Source organism: Somniosus microcephalus, chromosome 33, assembly GCF_052327205.1.
Source record: "Somniosus microcephalus isolate GS21.2 chromosome 33, FLI_Smic_1.0, whole genome shotgun sequence".
In the NCBI taxonomy this organism is placed as follows: Eukaryota; Metazoa; Chordata; class Chondrichthyes; order Squaliformes; family Somniosidae; genus Somniosus; species Somniosus microcephalus.
The window spans coordinates 4,225,695-4,246,631 of NC_141019.1; the positions used below are offsets into that span (position 1 = coordinate 4,225,695).

Consider the following 20,937-nt stretch of genomic DNA (forward strand, 5'->3'; position numbering starts at 1 on the left):
TGCGCGGGCGCATGGCCACGCATCCATCGGGAGGTCCCGTGCAGGCCGCTCGCAATCTCTCGAGCTGGAAGAGATACCTCGCATACGCGGCCATGCAGCAAATGTAAAAGGGCCCTCGCATGGGGGAAAAAAGAGGGAACATTGCGTGGCGGGTTCCCTTCCGTGAAGGACATTTCTGAACCAGTTGGGTAGTTACAACAAGCTTCAGTCATTTATTCTGGCACCAGCCCACAAACTCAATTCACTATGGTGCCATTTGAATTTATAACCTCTGGGTTACTAGTCGAGTACTATAACCGCTACACGATCCGAACTGATACTAGATCATGGGCAGGCAGTTAAGAACTAGGTCATGTGGTAATTGTGCATTCCAAAGTAGAAAGTGTTATGAATGGAATATTCTTTTAGCAAGCTGCTGACTGCGGAAAGTCCATGTTGTACGTTGCGGAGTTGAAGGCTGCAGTAACACTGGCTCTCTGTCTACTTTGTCAGTGGCTTTTGCAAAGAAAAAAAGACTTGCATTTATATTCTGCCTCATCACATCTCAAAGTGCTTCACACACAATGAATTACAACAATTGCTCTGTAAGCAGAGTAGCCATTTTGCGCAGAGCAGGATCCCATAAACGAGATTACATAGAATCTACAGCACAGAAACAGGCTATTTGACCCAATTGGTTTATGCTGGCCTTTACACTCCATAGGAGCCTCCTCCCACTCTTCTTACCCTGTCCTCACATCCCCCCATTCCTTCTCCCTCATTGTACATCAAGCCTCCCCTTCAATGTATCTATGCTAACTGCTTCAACCATTCCAGGTGGTAGCGAGTTCCACTTTCTACCCAAACTGTGCGTAAAGAAATTCCTCATTTGATCGGTTAGTGGCGATCTTGTATTTGTGCCATGTTGTTCTGGACTCGCCCCCAAGCGGAAATCATTTCTCCACATCCACCCTATCGAATCCCTTCATCATTTTCAAGATTTCAATTTGAGAGAAAAGAAAGAGCCCGAACCGGCTCAATCGTTCCTAATAGTTGCATCCATGTAACTCTTCACTGTGCTTTCTCGAGTGCTTCAATATCCTTTTTTGTAGTATGGAGACCAGTACTGTTCACAGTAAATTAGAATATCCTACTCCGGCAGATACTGACGTTTGGTCCAAAATGTATAACAAGATAAATTGGACTAGGAGTTGCCTGTGCTGCTTAATCCAGATAGTGCCAGACTCAAAAAGAGAGATCTAACCCGACACAGCCCACCCACTCGCTGGTTGCGGCACACAGACCCTGTTCACTGACATTTTTATTTTTAAAAATACATCGATCTGGTGTTGGTTCATTATTTTTGTCCGCTCTTTAGCAGGGATCAACCGGATTCAGAATCACAACAAAGTGACAATGTTTGATCGCACACTAAATTTCCCTACACTGCCCCACCCCCAACCCAACTGGACAATTGGCTCCCCCTTCCCACTTCTGGCCCAAGACTACAGCCAGACTTCCTCATCTCTCTCTTCCTTGGCAATGCAAACAAAACGGAATTGCATTAAACATTCAAAAAACACATGCCAACCTGCACATTAGGCCAGAGAAGGAGTGGAGGAAGTGAAGTTGTGGGTCATCCCTAAGGTTAAGGCGAGAATCATCCTTCTCATTCTACTCACAGTTCAAGCATAATGCCATGTTACACAGTCTGTTCTCATGTAAGCAATATTGAAGGCGAGACATGCAGCCACTCTAACACAGCTTCCTCTTCAGTTTTGCTCCAAGTACCACAGAAGGCAGTGTCAGGTCCCAGTGGCTCACAAGACACCAACACTTCACAACATCCTGCACTACTCATTTCTTCCAGAGCTTAGGGCCTAGGCAGCCGATGGCACGGCCGCCAATGGTGGAGCGATTAAAATCGGGGATGCGCAAGAGGCCAGAATTGGAGGAGCGCAGATATCGGAGGGTTGTAGGGCTGGAGGAGGTTACAGAGATAGGGAGGGGCAAGGCCATGGAGGGGTTTGAAAACAAGGATGAAAATTTTAAAATCGAGGTGTTGCCGGACCGGAAGCCAGTGTAGGTCAGCGAGCACAGGGGTGATGGGTGAACGGGACTTGGTGTGAGTTAAGATACGGGCAGCAGAGTTTTGGACGAGCTGAAGTTTACAGAGGGTGGAATGTGGGAGGCCGGCCAGGAGTGCGTTGGAATAGTCGAGTCTAGTGGTAAAGGCATGGATGAGGGTTTCAGCAGCAGATGAGCTGAGGTGGGGGGGAAGACGCTAGGGGGTCGGAAGCTCCGCTCAGGGTGAAATAGGACACGAATGTCGTGAACAGTCAAATTCAGCCTTAGTCAGTGCCAGCGAGGGGGCTGAAGACAGTGGCTTCGGTCTTCCCAATATTTCATTGGAGGAAATTTCTGCTCATGTCGAACAAGCAGCGTGACAAATCAGAGGCAGTGGAGGGGTCGAGAGAGGCGGTGGTGAGGCAGAGCTGGGTGTCATCAGCATACATGTGGAGCCTGGTGTTGTGTTTTCAGTTGGATGTCGCTGAGGGGCAGCATGTAGATGAAAAATAGGAGGGGGCCAAGGATAGATCTTTGGGGGACACCAGAGGTAACAGTGCAGGGTCAGGAAGAGAAGCCATTGCAGGTGATTCTCTGGCTACGACCGGATAGATAATAATGGAACCAGGCGAGTGCAGTCCCACCCAGCTGGAAAACGGAGGAGAGGTGTTGGAGGAGGATGGTGTGGTCAATCGTGTCAAAGGCTGCAGACAGGTCAAGGAGGATGAGAAGGGATAGTTCACCACGGTCACAGTTACATAGGAGGTCATTTGACACTTTGATAAAAGGTCGTTTCAGTGCTGTGGCAAAGGCAGAAACCTGATTGCCCATCTTTCCCACAACTCCATGTTTCCACAGATTTGGGAGGCGACAACGCATTCAAGAACTTGAGAGGAAAGGAGGTTGGAGATAGGGTAGTAGTTGGCAAGGCCATAGGATAGATAAAACTAGGTACGCGAGACTGCTCTGCCATTCCATTAGATCATGGCTCATCTGTATCTTAACTCCAGATCCCTCGATACATTTACCCAACAAAAATCTATTGATCTCAGTCTTGAAAGCTCCACTTAACCCAGCATCCACAGTTTTTTGGGGGAGAGTGTTCCAGATTTCCGCTACCCTTTGTGTGAAGAAGTGCTTCCTGACATCACCCCTGAACGGCCTGGCTCTAATTTTAAATTTATGCCCCCTTGTTCTGGACTCCCCCCACCAGAGGAAATAGTTTCTCTCGATCTACCCTCTCGAATCCTTTAATCATCTTAAACACCTCGATCAGATCACCCCTCAAACTTCCATACTCGCGGGACCCCTAAATCTCTCTGCTCCTCCACAGTTTCTACCTTCTCACCATTGGGAAAATACTCTGATCTATCTTTCTTAGGTCCAAAGTGGATGACTTCGCAGTTGCCCACTCCATCTGCCACAGTTTTGCCCACTCACTTAATCTATCAATGCCACTTTCTGCTCCCATTTACTATACCACCTAACTTCGTGTTATCAGCAAACTTGGGTGTATGGCTCTCAATTGCTTCATCCAAGTCATTGATAGTCACTAATACTATCCTGGCTGTGGAAGAAATAATATTAAGGTCATAAAAACAGTATTTTATCAAAATATCTTTATTGCCAATCTTGCTGAAAGTGCCATAAAACGTATAGGCTTACCCAGTCTTACCTAATCCAACTTCTTCCATTCCTGGCGATAATCAACACCGTGGTCGTTCTGCCTGACAACTGACAGCAGGCCCCGGAACTCCCGCCCCTCGGCCCATTCCATTCGCAATTGGTCAACGCCCTGTCAATCATCCTCAGCACCGCCCGTCCCGCCGGAGTGTACCAAATACCAAGGAACGCGAGGGTGGATCGGAAAGGAACATTTGCCAATGTATCACACTCATTGCACCCAACACACAAGCCGCAATATCGCTTTGCAATCTCGGGAGTAGCTTGTGTCCAATAAAAGCCCACACAGACAATAGGTCACAGGGGTTCAAGAATGCCTAACTGAAAGAGGTATTGTGTTGTTGGTGGCAAGCGTTTAGCTGCTGTGTTGGAGTGACAAACAGCGCGCTTGGCCCCCCACTTGCCCTTTGGAGCAGATCCCTTAAGAAATAGCCAGCACTGCCCAAACACTACATGCAACTGCCAGCTAGGCTGCGACTGTCCTTTAATCAGAATTGAATTCTTCACATTACTTCAAAAAAATGGTTTATTGCAAAGTTTATAAGCAAAATGCTGCAGCTACCAGACACCCTCGAAGGCAGTCAACGTGGCAGGTCAATGATCCATCGGCAGTGCTGGCAGATGCTAAGTTTACATATGCGGAGGCCAAATTTCAGTACAAAATACACATTTTACAGTAGAGGGTACTTCCTTGAATACAGGTGCCATTTTAAGACTTGTATTTAGATAGCACCTTCCAGGGCCTCAGAACAGGCCAAAGCACTTGACAGCCAATGAATTTCTTTTGAAGTAGAGGTACTGTTGTAATACAGGAAACAACCACCAATTTGCACACAGCAAGCTCCCACACAAACACTAATGAGGTATTGGCCAGATAATCTGTTTTTAGGTGTTAGTCAAGGGATAAATATTGGCCAGAACAAAGAACTCCTCTGAAATAGTACCATGGGATCTTTTACATCCAGCAAAGAGGGCAGATGGGATTAACATCTCGTCTAAAAGATGGCACCTCCAACATCCCTGCTAATGTACTTTTTCATATGCAAGGGGAACATCCTGCAACCTGCACTTTAATGAACTTTGGGATTTTCCCCATGCCATTAAATGTTGAGTAAAATGTTGGGAGGGTCCCAGTGGAGAGAAACCTAGAATGCTAAAGAGAAAAGACAAGGAAGCAGTGCAGGAAAGTGATTGTGTCAGGAGGGAACAGAGCGTACAAACAAAGGAGTGTACTAACAAATAGGGTCCGGGTAAAAAAAAAATGGTAATAAGACAAATAGGACCATAGTACAAAAAAATGTTAAGATGTCTAAAAATGTTAAAAAGACAAATCTAAAGGCATTGTATCTGAATGCACAAATAAGGTAGACGAATTAATAGCGCAAATAGATGCAAACAGATATGATATAATTGCAATTACGGAGACATGGCTGCAGGGTGACCAAGGCTGGGAGCTGAATATCCAAAGATATTCGATATTTAGGAAGGACAGGCAAAAAGGAAAAGGAGGTGGGGTGGCGTTGTTAGTAAAGGATGAAATCAGAGCAATAGTGAGAAAGGATATTGGCTCAGAAAATCAAGATGCAGAATCAGTCTGGGTGGAGCGAAGAAGCACCAAGAGGCAGAAAACATTGGAGGCCTATAGAGAACTCCCACCAGTCGTGGTAATGTAGGGGATGGCATCAAACAGGAAATTAGAGATGCATGTAACAAGGGTACTACAGTAATCATGGGTGACTTTAATCTACATATAGACTGGCCAAACCAAATTAGCAATAATACTGTGGAGGATGAATTCCTGGAGTGTGTACAAGATGGTTTTTTAGACCAGTATGTTGAGGAGCCAACTAGGGAACAGGCTATCCTAGATTGAGTATTGTGTGATGAGAAGGGGTTAATTAATAATCTTGTTGTGCGGTGTCCTTTAGGGAAGAGTGACCATAACATGATAGAATTCTTCATTAAGATGGAAAGTGAAGTTCAATTCAAAACTAGGGTCCTAAATCTAAACAAAGGAAACTACAATGGTATGAGGAGGGAGTTAGCCATGAAAGATTGGGGAACTTCATTAAAAGGCATGACGGTGGATAGGCAATGGCTAGCATTTAAGGAACAAATGCATGACTTGCATCAGTTATACATTCCTTTCTGACACAACAACACAAGGAAAAGCGGTCCAACCATGGCTAACAAAAGAAATTAAGGATAGTATTAGATCCAAAGAGTCATATAAAGTTGCCAGAAAAAGTAGCAAGCCTGAGGATTGGAAGCAGTTTAGAGTTCAGCAAAAAAGGACCAAGAGATTGATTAAGAGGGGAAAAATAGAGTATGAGAGTAAACTTGCAAGGAATATAAAAGCAGACTGTAAAAGCTTCTACAAGTATGTAAAAAGAAAAAAGATTAGTGAAGACAAATGTAGGTCCCTTAGTCAGAAACAGAATTTATAATGGGGAACAAGGAAATGGCTGAGCAATTAAACAATTACTTTGGTTCTGTCTTCACAGAAGAGGACACAAATAACTTCCCAGAAATGCTAGGGAACCAAGGGTCCAGTGCGAAGGAGGAATTAAAGGAAATTAGTATAAGTAAAAAAAGTGCTGGAGAAATTAATGGGACTGAAAGCTGATAAATCCCCAGGGCCTGATAATCTGCATCCAGAGTACTAAAAGAGGTAGCCATGGAAATAGTGGATGCATTGGTTGTCATCTTCCAAAATTCTATAGATTATGGAACAGTTTCTGCAGATTGGAGGGTGGCAAATGTAACCCCACTATTTAAAAGAGGGAGAAAACAGGGAACTATAGACCAGTTAGCCTAACATCAGTAGTAGGGAAAATGCTAGAGTCTATTATAAAGGATGTGTTAACAGGACACTTTGAAAGTATCAACAGGATTAGACAAAGTCAATATGGATTTATGAAAGGGAAATCGTGTTTGACAAACCTACTGGAGTTTTCTGAAGATGCAACTGGTAGACTAGATAAGGGAGAACCAGTGGATGTGGTGTATTTGGATTTTCAGAAGGCCTTTGATTAAAGTCCCACATAAGAGGTTAGTGTGCAAAATTAAAGCACATGGGATTGGGGGTAATATACTGGCATGGATTGAAAATTGGTTAGCAGACAGGAAACGGAGTAGGAATAAATGGGTCTTTTTCAGGGTGGTAGGTGGTGACTAGTGGGGTACCGCAGGGATCAGTGCTTGGGCCCCAGCTATTCACAATATATATCAATGATTTGGATGAGGGAACCAAATGTAATATTTCCAAGTTTGCTGACAACATGAAACTAGGTGGGATTGAGAGTTGTGAGGAGGATTGAGAGTAGGATGCAAAGAGGCTTCAAGGCAATTTAGACAAGTTGAGTGAGTGAGCAAATACATGGCAGATGCAGTATAATGTGAAGTTATCCACTTTGGTAGGAAAAACAGAAAGGCAGAGTATTACTTAAATGGTGATAGATTGGGAAATGTTGATGTACAAGGACACCCAGGTCCCTCTGTACACCAATCACTGAAAGCAAACATGCAGGTGCAGCAAACAGTTAGGAAGGCAAATGGTATGTTGGCCCTCATTGCAAGGATGTCTTACTAGAGTTATACAGGGCCTTGGTGAGACCACATCTGGCATAGTGTGTGCAGCTTTGGTCTCTTTACCTAAAAGGATATACTTGCCCTAGAGGGAGTGCAGCGAAGGTTCACCAGACTGATTCCTGGGATGGCAGGACTGTCGTATGAGGAGAGATTGGGTCGACTAGGCCTGTATTCACTAGAGTTTAGAAGAATGAGAGGGGATCTCATTGAAACGTATAAAATTCCGACAGGGCTAGACAGACTGGATGCAGGGAGGATGTTTCCCTGGCTGGGGGGGTCTAGAACGAGGAGTCAGTGTCTCAGGATACAGGGTAGGACATTTAGGACTGAGATGAGGAGAAATTTCTTAACTCAGAGGGTGGTGAACCTGTGGAATTCTCTACCACAGAAGGCTGTGGAGGCCAAGTTACTGAATATATTTAAGAAGGAGATAGATAGATTTCTAGACACAAAAGGCATCAAGGGGTATGGGGAAAGAGCGGGAATATGGTATTGAGATAGAGGATCAGCCATGATCATTGAATTGCAGAGCAGGCTCGAAGGGCCGAATGGCCTACTCCTGCTCCTATTTTTTCTATGTAAACATGCAGTCTCTAGTAAAATGCATCAGGTCATAAACCTGAAACGTTAACTGTTTCTTGCTTCACAGATGCTGCCTGACCTGCTGAGTATTTCCAGCATTTTGTGTTTTTATTTCTTGTGGAACCTTGTTGCCTGTCTTCCAGAAGTCCATATAAATAACAACCAGAGACACTCCTTTATCTACGTTAGTTACCTCCTCAAAAAGTTCAACTAGGTTCATTAGACATGACTTACCCTCTACAAATCCATGCTGACTCTCTGATCAGCTCATATTTGTCCAAATGCTCAGATCAGATGGTTTCATTTCAGTGTGTTATCTAAACCCTTTAACTGTTGAAGCTTTAAACAAACATGGTCCAATACTGGGTGACAATGTAAAGCCTTTCACCCATTAAGTGCTTGATTCAGGAAAAAATGGTTAAACACTACGTAAACTGGATACTGTGTTTTTATTAAACATTATTCAATCACAGTGTTGCCTAGATATTTTAAGAATCGGAGAAAGTAGGTATCTACTTGGTCTTAAGTATGGCAAACTCGCATTGCAATTGCTGCATTATTCGCAAAGCAAATCCATATTTTCTTGAATTACAAAGCAGCTAGCACAAAAAAAATTCATATTAAAGATAAGAGACAATCAAACATGTACACAAACTTTAATAAAATGACTGGTTAGCTACCAGAGACAAATATCTGGCAGCCACAATATCTAATTACTAAAGGCAAGGTGGACGCTGTTGCCATGTTGGCTTTATTTTTAGCAGCAAGTTGCCATTTGAAGATTGGTTTGGACATTAAAAAAGGATCCAATCATTTATGGTCTCTGACTTTGGCTAACATGGCAGAAACATTACCATCAGGAAAGAAAGAAATCCCAAACAGCTTGAAGTCAGTGATGGCATCTAAAGGCTGGAACTGTTGACTTTATCTGAAGCTTTACAGTCCAGGTGTCGACCACTATACTGATGCGTAACAATCCCAATGATTTCCGCCACAGGGTTGCTCAGCCTTCTTACCCTTTAGATTCTTCACCTGTCCACTTTCAATTTAGAGACAAATCCATTTTGGGATAAAAACATTACATTCCGTGCTCACTCTCCACATTAATGAACAGTCCTTACCTCTCATGGAAACGCATTTGCCTGTAGGTCAAGGAGGATGTCCGACTGCCTACCTCAGTGTTCTGGTGGTAAGGTTCTTACCAAGAAACATTCATAAGATTTTAAGCATTACCCATACACACCATTTCCAACACAAAAAATGACTGCATCAGATAAACATAAAATTCCACTTTAGCTCCAATAAAAATACAAAATTCTGACCGTTCTTCTGCAGGTTCATTTATTATCGATTGTGATCAGCGATCACAATAAATGTGCCATTACACATGGCAAAGTGCAAATTGACTGGTTCATGTGCCAACACCCGAAGATGTGTTTGATTTATACTGAGAGTCATGTGTCCCTAGAAGTCCATATCATCAGAATCTGTGTTGCTCGATGACTGCGCTTCTTCTTGGCTTTCTCCCCACACAAAGCGGTAATTATCCTCCAACTGCTGTTGCCTCTGTTGTTCTTTGTAAACCTCTTCACTGCCACCAGTCTGTTTGAAGAGTATAAATATTTTTAAGATTTTAAATTATGCACACTTAATACACGTTTCCATTTGTAAACAGATGAAATACCTCTGACAAATTTCCACATGGCCTGCCAGATTTCAAAAGGCAAGGAAAGGGTTATTTTTCCTCCCAATCTCCCTCCTTAACCCTTTCCCCAATATGATCAGTCCCATTCATGTTCCTTCAGATGATGGGACCAAATGATCATCACCAAACTGCTGTTGATCCTCCCTCATCCATGACTGCATTTGCCTGTGGAAACTTTCCCCTGGTCCATGTAATTGCCTGGAACTCTAAAGATATCCAAGCCATGTGCAGGAGACATTGGCATCCAGATGGGCACTAAATGGGAGGACCAATATTACAGGTCTTGGGGAGGAATGAACAGAGGAGGTGGACAGAAGAGAAGTCAATGTAAGTTGCACTTTAAGCCAATTCCCCAGTATTATATTGGACGCACCCATACTGTGCTTCTCCAAGTTTGGATATAAAAATCGATCCTCAAAACCAAAAAAACTCTAGAGCATGTTTTAAGAACTGTAACCAATTGCAAGAGTTTGTGGGTGTTCTTTTCAGAGACCCCGCACCATCAATGAGCTCTGACACCCAGAGTGAATCAGAAAATGGTGGGTGCACTGTACCAAGAGATATTAATGAACAGAAAAGAAAGTGTGCAATGCACCAGTGATTTTCTAATAACTGCCCACTGTGCGAGGCCCTGCAGGTGGGGCAGGGTCTCAGCAAATTCCACCTCGCGTCTATGAATTGAGAGGGCATGTGACGATCACAGCTCTGAACACCCTCTGGGGAGAAAACAGCATTAATCCCGCTCATTGAAAATTCTCTAGTAATAACAGTGCGGAACAAACATGCTCACCAGTAAGTTGATGAGAAGCTCTCTGAAGGATTTGGTGTCTTCTTCCGATAGCCAGTGCATATCGTCATCATCCCCAAGTGATCCAGTTGTTACAATCTTCACTTCGATTTTACCTGAAAAAAAATCTAGAGTTTAACCAGTGAATTGTCACTGCATTCCCTTATAAAGTTGACTCTGCAGAAACAGCAATGTTATTAAAATTAAAACATTTACAATATCTTTTTGTAGCCTGTAAAACCACGTTTAAAAGTTTCGTCGCATCCTTAATTTTACTCAATTGCCACAAGCTACTTCAGGTTGGTCTGAACACAAAAGGACAGATTTACATTGGAGTTCAATCCAATTCTGTGAATATTGAATATTTCAACATGTAATTGGAGATGAGCTACATCTAAGTGGCTACCACTCAATCTTCCTTCATCTAACCACTCCTGTTATTTTACTTGGCTGCGCTCACGTATTCAAATTGCATGAATTACCAATCTTTTGGCGAGAATGGGGTGAAAGGACGTCACCACTGAGATACCACTCTTCTATAAGGTGGCTTTTAAAACTGTGTGGGGGAGCCCCCTCCACCACTGCAAATATTCACATTCCCAGGATTTCTGTCCGAACTTCTGAAAGACCATGCCAGCTACCCAAAGGGAAAACTCTGCTTCCACTGGGGGAAAGAAAATTCTTACGATACCACGACAAATAACATGCTAGTAAATGTACAAATACCTGAGTACCCGAGTTTGAAACACCCTATATAGTCTACCACTCATTCACATTTATAAATTAAAAAAAAATTCATTTATGGGATGCGGGCGTTGCTGGCAAGGCCAGCATTTATTGCCCGTCCCTAATTGCCCTAGAGAAGGTGGTGGTGAGCCGCCGCCTTGAACCGCTGCAGTCCGTGTGGTGAAGGTACTCCTACAGTGCTGTTAGGGAGGGAGTTCCAGGATTTTGACCGAGCAATGGAAATATATTTCTACGTCAGGATGGTGTGTGACTTGGAGGTGGTGGTGTTCCCATGCGCCTGCTGCCCTTGTCCTTCCAGGTGGAAGAGGTCACAGGTTTGGGAGGTGCTGTTGAAGAAGCCTTGGCGAGTTGCTGCAGTGCATCTTGTAGATGGTACACACTGCAGCCACAGTACGCCGGTGGTGGAGGGAGTGAATATTTAAGATGGTGGATGGGGTGCCAATCAAGCGGGCTGCTTTGTCCTGGATGGTGTTGAGCTTCCTGAGTGTTGTTGGAGCTGCACTCATCCAGGCAAGTGGAGAGTATTCCATCACACTCCTGACTTGTGCCTTGTAGATGGTGGAAAGGCTTTGGGGAGTCAGGAGGTGAGACACTCGCCGCAGAATACCTAGCCTCTGACCTGCTCTTGTAGCCACAGTATTTATGCAGCTGCGAAATCGGATGTAAAATGAGGGGGCCGAAGGGTTCCGAAGGGACCGCTCCCTCTGCGACACCCTGGTCCACTCCTCTATCAACCCCAACACCCCTTCGCCCGGCACCTTCCCGTGTAAGTGCAGGAGATGCAACACCTGTCTTTTTACCTCCTCCCTTCCCACTGTCCAGGGCCCCAAACACTCCTTCCAGGTGAAACAGCGATTTACTTGTACTTCTTGCAATTTAGTATCTTCTTAGGCAGTCCCTCGGAACCGAGGATGACTTGCTTCCACATTAAAAATGAGTTCTCAGGTGACTGAGTCCAATGCAGGACCTACAGTCTGTCACAGGTGGGGCAGACGGTGGTTGAAGGGGCGGGTGGGTGGGGTGCTTGGGTTGACGTGCGCTCCCTCCGCTGGGCTTCCGCTTGCTCCCGGCGAAGAGACTCGAGGTGTTCAGCGCCTTCCCGGATGCTTCTCCTCCACTTTGTGCGGTCTTGGGCCAGGGATTCCCAGGTGTCGGTGGGGATGTTGCACTTTTTCAAGGAGGCTTTGAGGGTGTCCTTGAAGCATTTCCTCTGCCCACCTGGGGCTCTCTTGCCGTATCGGAGCTCCGAGTAGAGCGCTTGTTTTGGGAGTCTCGCATCGGACATGCAGATGATGTGACCCGTCCATCGGAGCTGATCGAGCGTGGTCAAAGCTTTGATGCGGGGATGTTGGCCTGAGCGAGAACAGCAACACTGGTGCGCCTATCCTGCCAATGGATTTGCAGGATCTTGCAGAGGCAGCGTTGGTGGTACCTCTCCAGTGCTTTGAGGTGCCTGCTGTACATGGTCCATGTCTCTGAGGCATACAGGAGGGCGGGTATTACTATTGCTCTGTAGACCATGAGCTTAGTGCCAGGTTTGAGGTCCTGGTCTTCAAACACTCTCTTCCTCAGGCGACCGAAGGCTGCACTGGCACACTGAAGGCGGTGTTGGACTTGGTCATCGACATCTGCCCTTGTTGACAGTAGGCTCCCGAGGTATGGAAAGTGGTCCACATTGTCCAAGGCCTTGTCGTGGTATTTGATAATCGGGGGGGGGGGGGCAGTACTGTGTGGCGGGGGCAGGTTGGTAGAGGACCTTTGTCTTATGGATGCTTAGTGTAAGGCCCATGCTCTCGTACGCTTCGGTGAAGGCGTTAACGATGGTTTAGAGCTCGACCTCCGAGTGTGCGCAGACGCAAGCGTCGTCTGCATACTGTAATTCGACGACAGAGGATGGGACGACCTTGGATCTGGACTGGAGGCGGCAGAGGTTGAACAGTTTCCAGTTTGTTCTGTAAGTTAGCTCCACTCCAGCGGGGAGCTCAGAGGGTGAGATGGAGCAATGCAGCAAGGAAGATCGAGAAGAGTGTTGGTGCGATGACACAGCCTTGCTTGACCCCAGTCCGTACGTTAATTGGGTCTGTGGTGGAACCGTTCGTCAGGATCACGGCTTGCATGTCGTGAAGCAGGCGGAGGATGGTGACAAACTTGAGGGCAGCACTCCATAATCCCTCACGGTTGAGTGTCAAAGGCCTTTGTGAGATCAAAGGTGGACATGTACAGCGGTTGGTGCTGTTCCCTGCATTTCTCTGTATTCGCTGCTCACGATGCGGTCTCCCCAACATTGGGGAGACCAAACGCAGATTGGGTGACCACTTTGCGGAACACCTCCGCTCAGTCCGTAAGCGTGACCCTGAGCTTCCGGTCGCTTGTCACTTTAATTCTCCGCTCCACTCCCACTCTGATCTCTCCGTCCTCGGGCTCTTGCACTGTTCCAACGAAGCTCAACGTAAGCTCGAGGAACAGCACCTCATCTTCCGATTAGGCACTTTACAGCCTTCTGGTCTCAACATAGAGTTCAACAATTTCAGATCATAACCTCGGCCCCCATTTAAAAAAAACACATTTCATTTCACATGGCAGCTGTTGATGATTCAGCCATTGCCATTTACACCTCATCTAGAGTCATCTTTTGTTTCTTAACTTGTCCCATTACCAATCTTTTTACCTTGCACCATCATCCCTTTTGTCTTTTAATCACTCCTGCCTTCCATCCTACATCTTGAGTATTGTGTGCAGTTTTGGTCGCCTTATCTGAGGAAGGATGTTCTTGCCATGGAGGGAGTTCAGCGAAGATTCACCAGACTGATACCTGGGATGGCAGGAATGACGTATGAGGAGAGATTGGGTCGATTGGGCTTCTACTCGCTGGAGTTTAGAAGAATGAGAGGGGATCTCATTGAAACTTATAAAATTCTAACAGGACTAGACAGACTAGATGCAGGAAGGATGTTCCCGATGGCGGGGGAGTCCAGAACCAGGGGTCACAGTCTAAGGATAAGGGGTAAGCCATTTCGGACAGAGATGAGGAGAAATTTCTTCACCCAGAGAGTGGTGAACCTGTGGAATTCTCTACCACAGAAGGCAGTGGAGGCCAATACATTAAATATATTCAAGAAGGAGTTGGATATATTTCTTAAGGCTAAAGGGATCAAGGGGTATGGGGAGAAGGCAGGGACAGGGTACTGAATTTGGATGATCAGCCATGATCGCATTGAATGGCGGAGCAGGCTCGAGGGGCCGAATGGCCTACTCCTATCTTCTATGTTTCTATCACAGATCTTCCCTTTTCCTGCCTCTGCACTTACTTAAAAACCTGTTACATCTATAACTTTTTCCAGTTCTGACGAAGGGTCACAGACCTGAAACGTTAACTGTTTTTCTCTTTCCACAGATGATGCCTGACCTGCTGTGTATTTCCAGCATTTTCTGTTATTTCAGATTTCCAGCATCCGTAGTATTTTGCTATTGTACTGAATTATCAGGAGTAGACCACCGTGTGGCTGAAATAGGTACTGCAACTAAGTCAACATGTACATTTTCTCAAGGCCTCCATCTTTCAAAATGAAAACACTGAACAGAACCAAAATCAAAAGCATTTAATGTGGCAGCCAATCATCAGTAACCCCTGAAATGACATTTTGAACCCTTGTGCAGTTTTAATCTATTCATCTTTTCCTTTCTACATCTTCTGATACTCAAGGTGAGGGAGGTCAGTGCTGAGGATTACTCGGAACACAGACAGCCACCGTCAACATAAAACACTCCCATAGGCAAGGGTTAGATACAGGGGAAAAACTACCTTTACTTTGCCAACAAGCTTCAGAGTAAGTACCCCTTTTACAGTGTGCATTATTCAATTTCCCACATTGGCCATCCTCCTGACGTGGCAAAGCTCCCAATTTAATGCCCCATTAGGAGTATCTTTATGGTTTAATGTTACAGAAACTGCTGTGACATTGGCCAAAGTCATCTCACTTAGGACCCTTATAGCTAGCGGACATTCACCCCATCATTCTAGGCTAGATCCAAATTCAGGTCAGAGAAAAGGGCAGTGCTCTGCGACACCCAGGTGCTAAAGTAAAGCAAATCTATTTTTTGACACTGAGGTAGTGTGACTGAAGCCCTCCACAGTCTCACTTTTAGAACAGCCCCATGGTTCCTACTGCAGTAGAAGGAATGTGGGAAGGTTTATTGTTGCAGTATAAATAAATAGTCTCCAAACTACCTTCTGCTTTCAATCCTGCTTTCTCCAGCTGCTCTTTCACCACATTCTGAATCTGCCTGAGCTGGGGGTCTGTACCACTCATTTCACGCACTTTCATCTCTTTATGTAGTGGGTTGCCTGGGTTGATTTTTGTGACTCGGACTTTAACATGCCCCTCAGTCTCTTCATCAGTTTCTGAAATGCAGCAAGAAGTCAGTAGCAAAGGTACAAAGGTTATTCGAGTTTTTAGAAACAGTATATAAATCCTAGGATCTTGCAACATTTAAAGACCTTCAGCTTCCACAAAAATGCCCGCACCCCTACTTGGATAGCTGCGAACAGTCTTCCAGAAAAAAGTGAATCGTTTGAACAGGTTACTATCAGGACACAGAACTGAATGCAAAACATCCTTTATTAGGATTGGGATGTTAAAAAAAGGTAAAGTTGGACTGGTGATGCTCTTGCCCAGAATCATTTGGCTGAAACCCATGGGTATCCTGGTTCAGGTGCTGGCAAGGCCAACTTCAAAAGGAATGATAGACCAACTTAAGCAAATTAATTGGTGGGCATTATTCAACAACACTTCTGTAGTGGACAAGTGCCTTTAAAGGCATAATTCGGAGCATGCAGGATAAAAACATACCCAAAGTCAGTAAGCATAGACTAAATAAGCGTGGCCCTAAATGGATGAACAAAAATAAATAATGGAGGAACACCCTCCTCTACAAATCCTGCAGGGAGAAAGGCAAAGGGGCTCAATGGGATGAAGATGAATATGTATATGGAGTTGGGTCACATCAGCCATAATCTCATTGAATGGCAGAACAGGCTCGAGGGGCTGAATGGCCTCCTCCTGCTCCCATGTAGGAGCTTGATCAAAGGGGCAAAAATACAACAGTAAAACAAGTAGCTGCAGTCGTAAAATGTAACAGCAAGAAATTCTCATTACTACAAGAGGAGTGGAGGAACTATAAAAATATAAATAGTGCTGAAACAACTTTTATTTATATAGCACCTTTAAAGTAGTAAAAGAGCCCTTGGCATTTATGATAATAGAATTGATCATCAGGAGTGAATTTAAGGATCATCTGTAATAACCCACGAAATAGGATGAGCAGAAAAGGTAGTTAATATTCGCAATGATTATTTCCCCCAATTAGTCACATGAGCAACATGTCCTCCCCAAGTAGAATTCATGGCTTGGATATAAATGAGATGGAAGTTCTAGGCTAAGAGAGCTCAAAACAAATTAAATCACGAGGGACAGATGGTATTTATTCCAAAGTACTAAGAGAAACAAGGGAGGAGATTTGTGAAGAGGAACAACAACTAGTATTTATATAGCGCCTTTAACAAAGTACAATGTCCAAAGGCGCTTCACAGGAGTATTAAAAGACAGAAAATGTGACACAGCCACATAAGGAGGTATTAGGGCAGGTGACCAAAAGCTTGGTCAAAGAGGTAGGTTTTAAGGAGCGTCTTAAAAGGAGGAAAGGTAGCGAGGCGGAGAGGTTTAGGGAGGGCATTCTAGAGCTTAGGGCCTAGGCAACAGAAGGCACGGCCACCAAAGGTTGAGTGATTATAATCAGGGATGCTCAAGAGGGCAGAATTAGAGAAGCGCAGATATCTCGGAGGTTTGTGGGGCTGAAGCAGATTACAGAGATAGGGAGGGGCGAGGCCACGGAGGGATTTAAGGATGAGAATTTTGAATTCGAGGCGTTGCTTAACCAGGAGCCAATGTAGGTCAGCGAGCACAGGGGTGATGGGCGAACGGGACTTGGTGCGAGTTAGGACATAGACAGCTGAGTTTTGGATGACCAAGTTTACGTAGGGTGGAACGTGGGAGGCCAGCCAGGAGTGCGTTGGAATAGTCAAGTCTAGAGATAACAAAGGCATGGATGAGGGTTTCAGCAGCAGATGAGCTGAGGCAAGGGTGGAGACAGGCGATGTTACGGAGGTGGAAACAGGCGGTCTTTGTTATGCTGCGGATATGTGGTCGGAAGCTTATTTCAGGGTCAAATAGGACACCAAGGTTGCAACAGACAGACATAGGGAGAGGGACGGAGTCAGTGGCTAGGGAACAGAGTTTGTGGCAGGGACCAAAAACAATGGCTTCAGTCTTCCCAATATTTAATTGGAGAAAATTTCTGCTCATCCAGAACTGGAGGTCGGACAAGCAGTCTGACAATTTAGAGACCGTGGAGGGGCCGAGAGAAGTGATGGTGAGGTAGAGCTGGGTGTCGTCAGTGTACGTGAAAACTGACGCCGTGTTTCGGATGATGTCACCAAGGGGCAGCATGTAGATGAGAAATAGGAAGGGGCCAAGGATAGATCCTTGGGGGACACCAGAGGTAACGATGCGGGAGCAGGAAGAGAAGCCACTGCAGGTGATTCTTTGGCTACAATTAGATAAGAATGGAACCAGGCGAGTGCAGTCCCACCCAGCTGGATGATGGTGGAGAGGCATTGGAGAAGGATGGAGTGTCAAAGGCTGCAGACAAGTCAAGGATGAGGAGGTACAGTTTACCTTTGTCACAGTCACAAAGGATGTCATTTGTGATTTTGATGAGCCGTTTCGGTACTGTGGCAGAGGCGGAAACCTGATTGGAGGGCTTCAAACGGAGTTGCAGGAAAGATGGGCATGGATTTGGGAGGCGACAACACACAAGGACTTGAGAGGAAAGAGAGGTTGGAGACAGGGCAGTAATTTGCAAAGACAGAGGGGGTCAAGGGTTGGGTTTTTGAGGAGATACCAGTTGGCTGGAAACCAGCCAACAGGGCCCATTTTCTAAAAAGGTAACAAAACAGACATGGACCACAGACCCATTAATCTTACTTCAACACCATGTAAAATAATGGAACTGATTGTCAGGAGTAAACTTGAGGATTATCTGTAATAACCTAGTAAACAGCAGTGAGCACGGACTCAGAAGGGGTAGACCTGGTCTGACAAACCTCCGACTTTACAGGAAGTGACAACCCTACAACATGGGTGTGCCTAGACCTCCAAAAACCTTTTGCAAGCTCAAAACTGTGGGGATACAAGGTAAATGAATGGCTAAGAAATTGGCTGAAGGGTAAAAACTGCATGTACTTGTTAAAGGAGTTATGTCAGGGCGAGAAGTACGGAGTGGGGTGCCCGGGCTCGGCATTGGGACTACTACCGTTTCTAATTTACAACCACCACTTGGATTAAGAAACTCTACAAATTGGTCAAACTTGCAGACGATACCAAACTAGGGACAGCTAATTGAGGAGGAAATTCAGGAAATACAAACAAGTGGATAAAATATGTAAATGTGTATTACAGAGATAGATGTAATGTGGATACGGGAGGAAAACGAAAAGGGCAATATACACCGAATGGTCTCATAATTAAGGATTAAATTTAGAGACACCTAGGGGTCTCAGTAGACATAAAGCTCAACACAGCCAACCAGCAGAGAGCAGCAACCAATAAAGCCAACAGAATGCTGAAGTACGTAGCCAATACAATCGAATACAAGTCAGAGGAAGTCATGCTCAGATCATGTAGTGCCTTGGTCAGACCAACCTCGTGTCTAATTCTGGTCACCAAGACACACAGGAAATGTGCAAACGCTGGAGGAGTTGCAGAGAAGGGCCATGAGACTCATTCCTGGAGTCACAGGTCTGAATGATGGGGAAAGACTCGAGACAGACTTTTCAGCCTTTAAAAGACCAAGAGGTGATTGCAAGGTGTTGTACAAGATAGTAAATGGTATGGAAAAGGTAACTAAATTGATAGTTTGAATCCCTATCCCTAGTCCTACACTATTAAAAGGGAAAAGGGAAATTTAGGACGGATGTCAGGAAGTTCTTCACACAAAGTGATCAATAGATGGGATGGACTCCTGGATAAGTATTTGAGGCAAAATCCCTGGCGTTCATTCAAGAAAAAAAAAATAGGTGTTGCGATGAGAGGAAGAGATAAAAGAATCAGAGAAACTTACAGCACAGAAGGCGGCCATTCGGCCCATCGTGCCTGTGCTGGCTCTCTGAAAGAGCAGTCGTGTTTAGTCCCACACCGGGGGAGAGCAGCAGCGGAGGAGGTGAGCCCGGTATAAAAACCGGCGCCAAGGCAGAGGCCCGACCAGTTCGGGGGAGAGCCGCAGCGGAGGAGGTGAGCCCGGTATAAAAACCGGCGCCAAGGCAGAGGCCCGACCAGTTCGGGGGAGAGCAGCAGCGGAGGAGGTGAGCCCGGTATAAAAACCGGCGCCAAGGCAGAGGCCCGACCAGTTCGGGGGAGAGCAGCAGCGGAGGTGGTGAGCCCGGTATAAAAACCGGCGCCAAGGCAGAGGCCCGACCAGTTCGGGGGAGAGCAGCAGCGGAGGAGGTGAGCCCGGTATAAAAACCGGCGCCAAGGCAGAGGCCCGACCAGTTCGGGGGAGAGCCGCAGCGGAGGAGGTGAGCCCGGTATAAAAACCGGCGCCAAGGCAGAGGCCCGACCAGTTCGGGGGAGAGCCGCAGCGGAGGTGGTGAGCCCGGTATAAAAACCGGCGCCAAGGCAGAGGCCCGACCAGTTCGGGGGAGAGCAGCAGCGGAGGTGAGGAGCCCGGTATAAAAACCGGCGCCAAGGCAGAGGCCCAACCAGTTCGGGGGAGAGCAGCAGCGGAGGAGGTGAGCCCGGTATAAAAACCGGCGCCAAGGCAGAGGCCCGACCAGTTCGGGGGAGAGCAGCAGCGGAGGTGAGCCCGGTATAAAAACCGGCGCCAAGGCAGAGGCCCGACCAGTTCGGGGGAGAGCAGCAGCGGAGGTGAGCCCGGTATAAAAACCGGCGCCAAGGCAGAGGCCCGACCAGTTCGGGGGAGAGCCGCAGCGGAGGTGAGCCCGGTATAAAAACCGGCGCCAAGGCAGAGGCACACCAAATCAACAGCAGAGGAGAGAGGTAAAAAGTAATCAGTGTGTGACGTCACCAGGGAGCAGGTAAGTGATTGGTTGGTGAGTAGTTCTCTCTTTTCAATACAAGCTTGACTTCTGTGGTGTTAAATTTCTAGGGTCTCTGGTGTAGTGGGGACAGTTGGTAAATAAAGCGCCCTAGAGTATACCTGTAACTGGGGTATTGAATAAATTTTTTAATTAATTAAAGGAGTAAGTCATGGGAGGAGAGCTCAGACCCGTGTTCTGCTCCTCTTGCTCCATGTGGGAAATCAGGGACGCTGCCAGTGTCCCTGACGACCATGTGTGCGGGAAATGCATCCAGCTGCAGCTACTTGCAGACCGCATTGCGGCGCTCGAGCTGCAGGTGGATGAATTTTGGAGCATGCGCGATGCTGAGAGGCTCGTGGATAGCACGTTTAGCGAGTTGTTCACGCCTCAGGGCAGGGCAGCACAGGGGGTGACCATCAGGCGGAGCAACAAAGGCAGGCAGGTAGTGCAGGGAACCCCTGCGGGCATCCCCCTTTCAAACAAGTATACCGCTTTGGATACTGTTGAGGGGGATGACTCACCAGGGGAAGGCAGCAGCAGCCAACTTCCTGGCACTGGGGGTGCTCCTGCTGCCCAGGAAGGGGGGAAAAAAGAGTGGGAGAGCAATAGTGGTAGGGGATTCTATAGTAAGGGGAACAGATA

The 20,937-nt window shown here is 46.2% G+C and overlaps 2 protein-coding genes across 4 annotated transcripts in view; both read right to left on the minus strand.

The window, feature by feature from the left end:
• Positions 1-3,797, minus strand: part of LOC147096940 (glycoprotein-N-acetylgalactosamine 3-beta-galactosyltransferase 1-like) — a 28,532-nt gene extending 24,735 nt beyond the window's left edge. For 2 of the 3 annotated variants that reach the window (XM_085972601.1, XM_085972604.1), the window contains exon 1: positions 3,712-3,766. The gene's annotated coding sequence lies outside the window, so the exon portion shown is untranslated. Of the gene's footprint in view, positions 1-3,711 lie in introns of all 3 variants that reach the window. The other variant, XM_085972603.1, reaches the window with a different exon arrangement.
• A 4,537-nt stretch (positions 3,798-8,334) lies between these two features.
• os9 (OS9 endoplasmic reticulum lectin) overlaps positions 8,335-20,937 on the minus strand; it is an 86,296-nt gene continuing 73,693 nt past the window's right edge. The window contains exons 13-15 of the mRNA XM_085972606.1: positions 15,370-15,543; positions 10,398-10,510; positions 8,335-9,504 (exon numbers count right to left, since the gene is read on the minus strand). Of these exons, the coding sequence (XP_085828732.1) occupies positions 9,367-9,504; positions 10,398-10,510; positions 15,370-15,543 (425 nt within the window). The 3' untranslated portion in view covers positions 8,335-9,366. The remainder of the gene's footprint in view (positions 9,505-10,397; positions 10,511-15,369; positions 15,544-20,937) is intronic.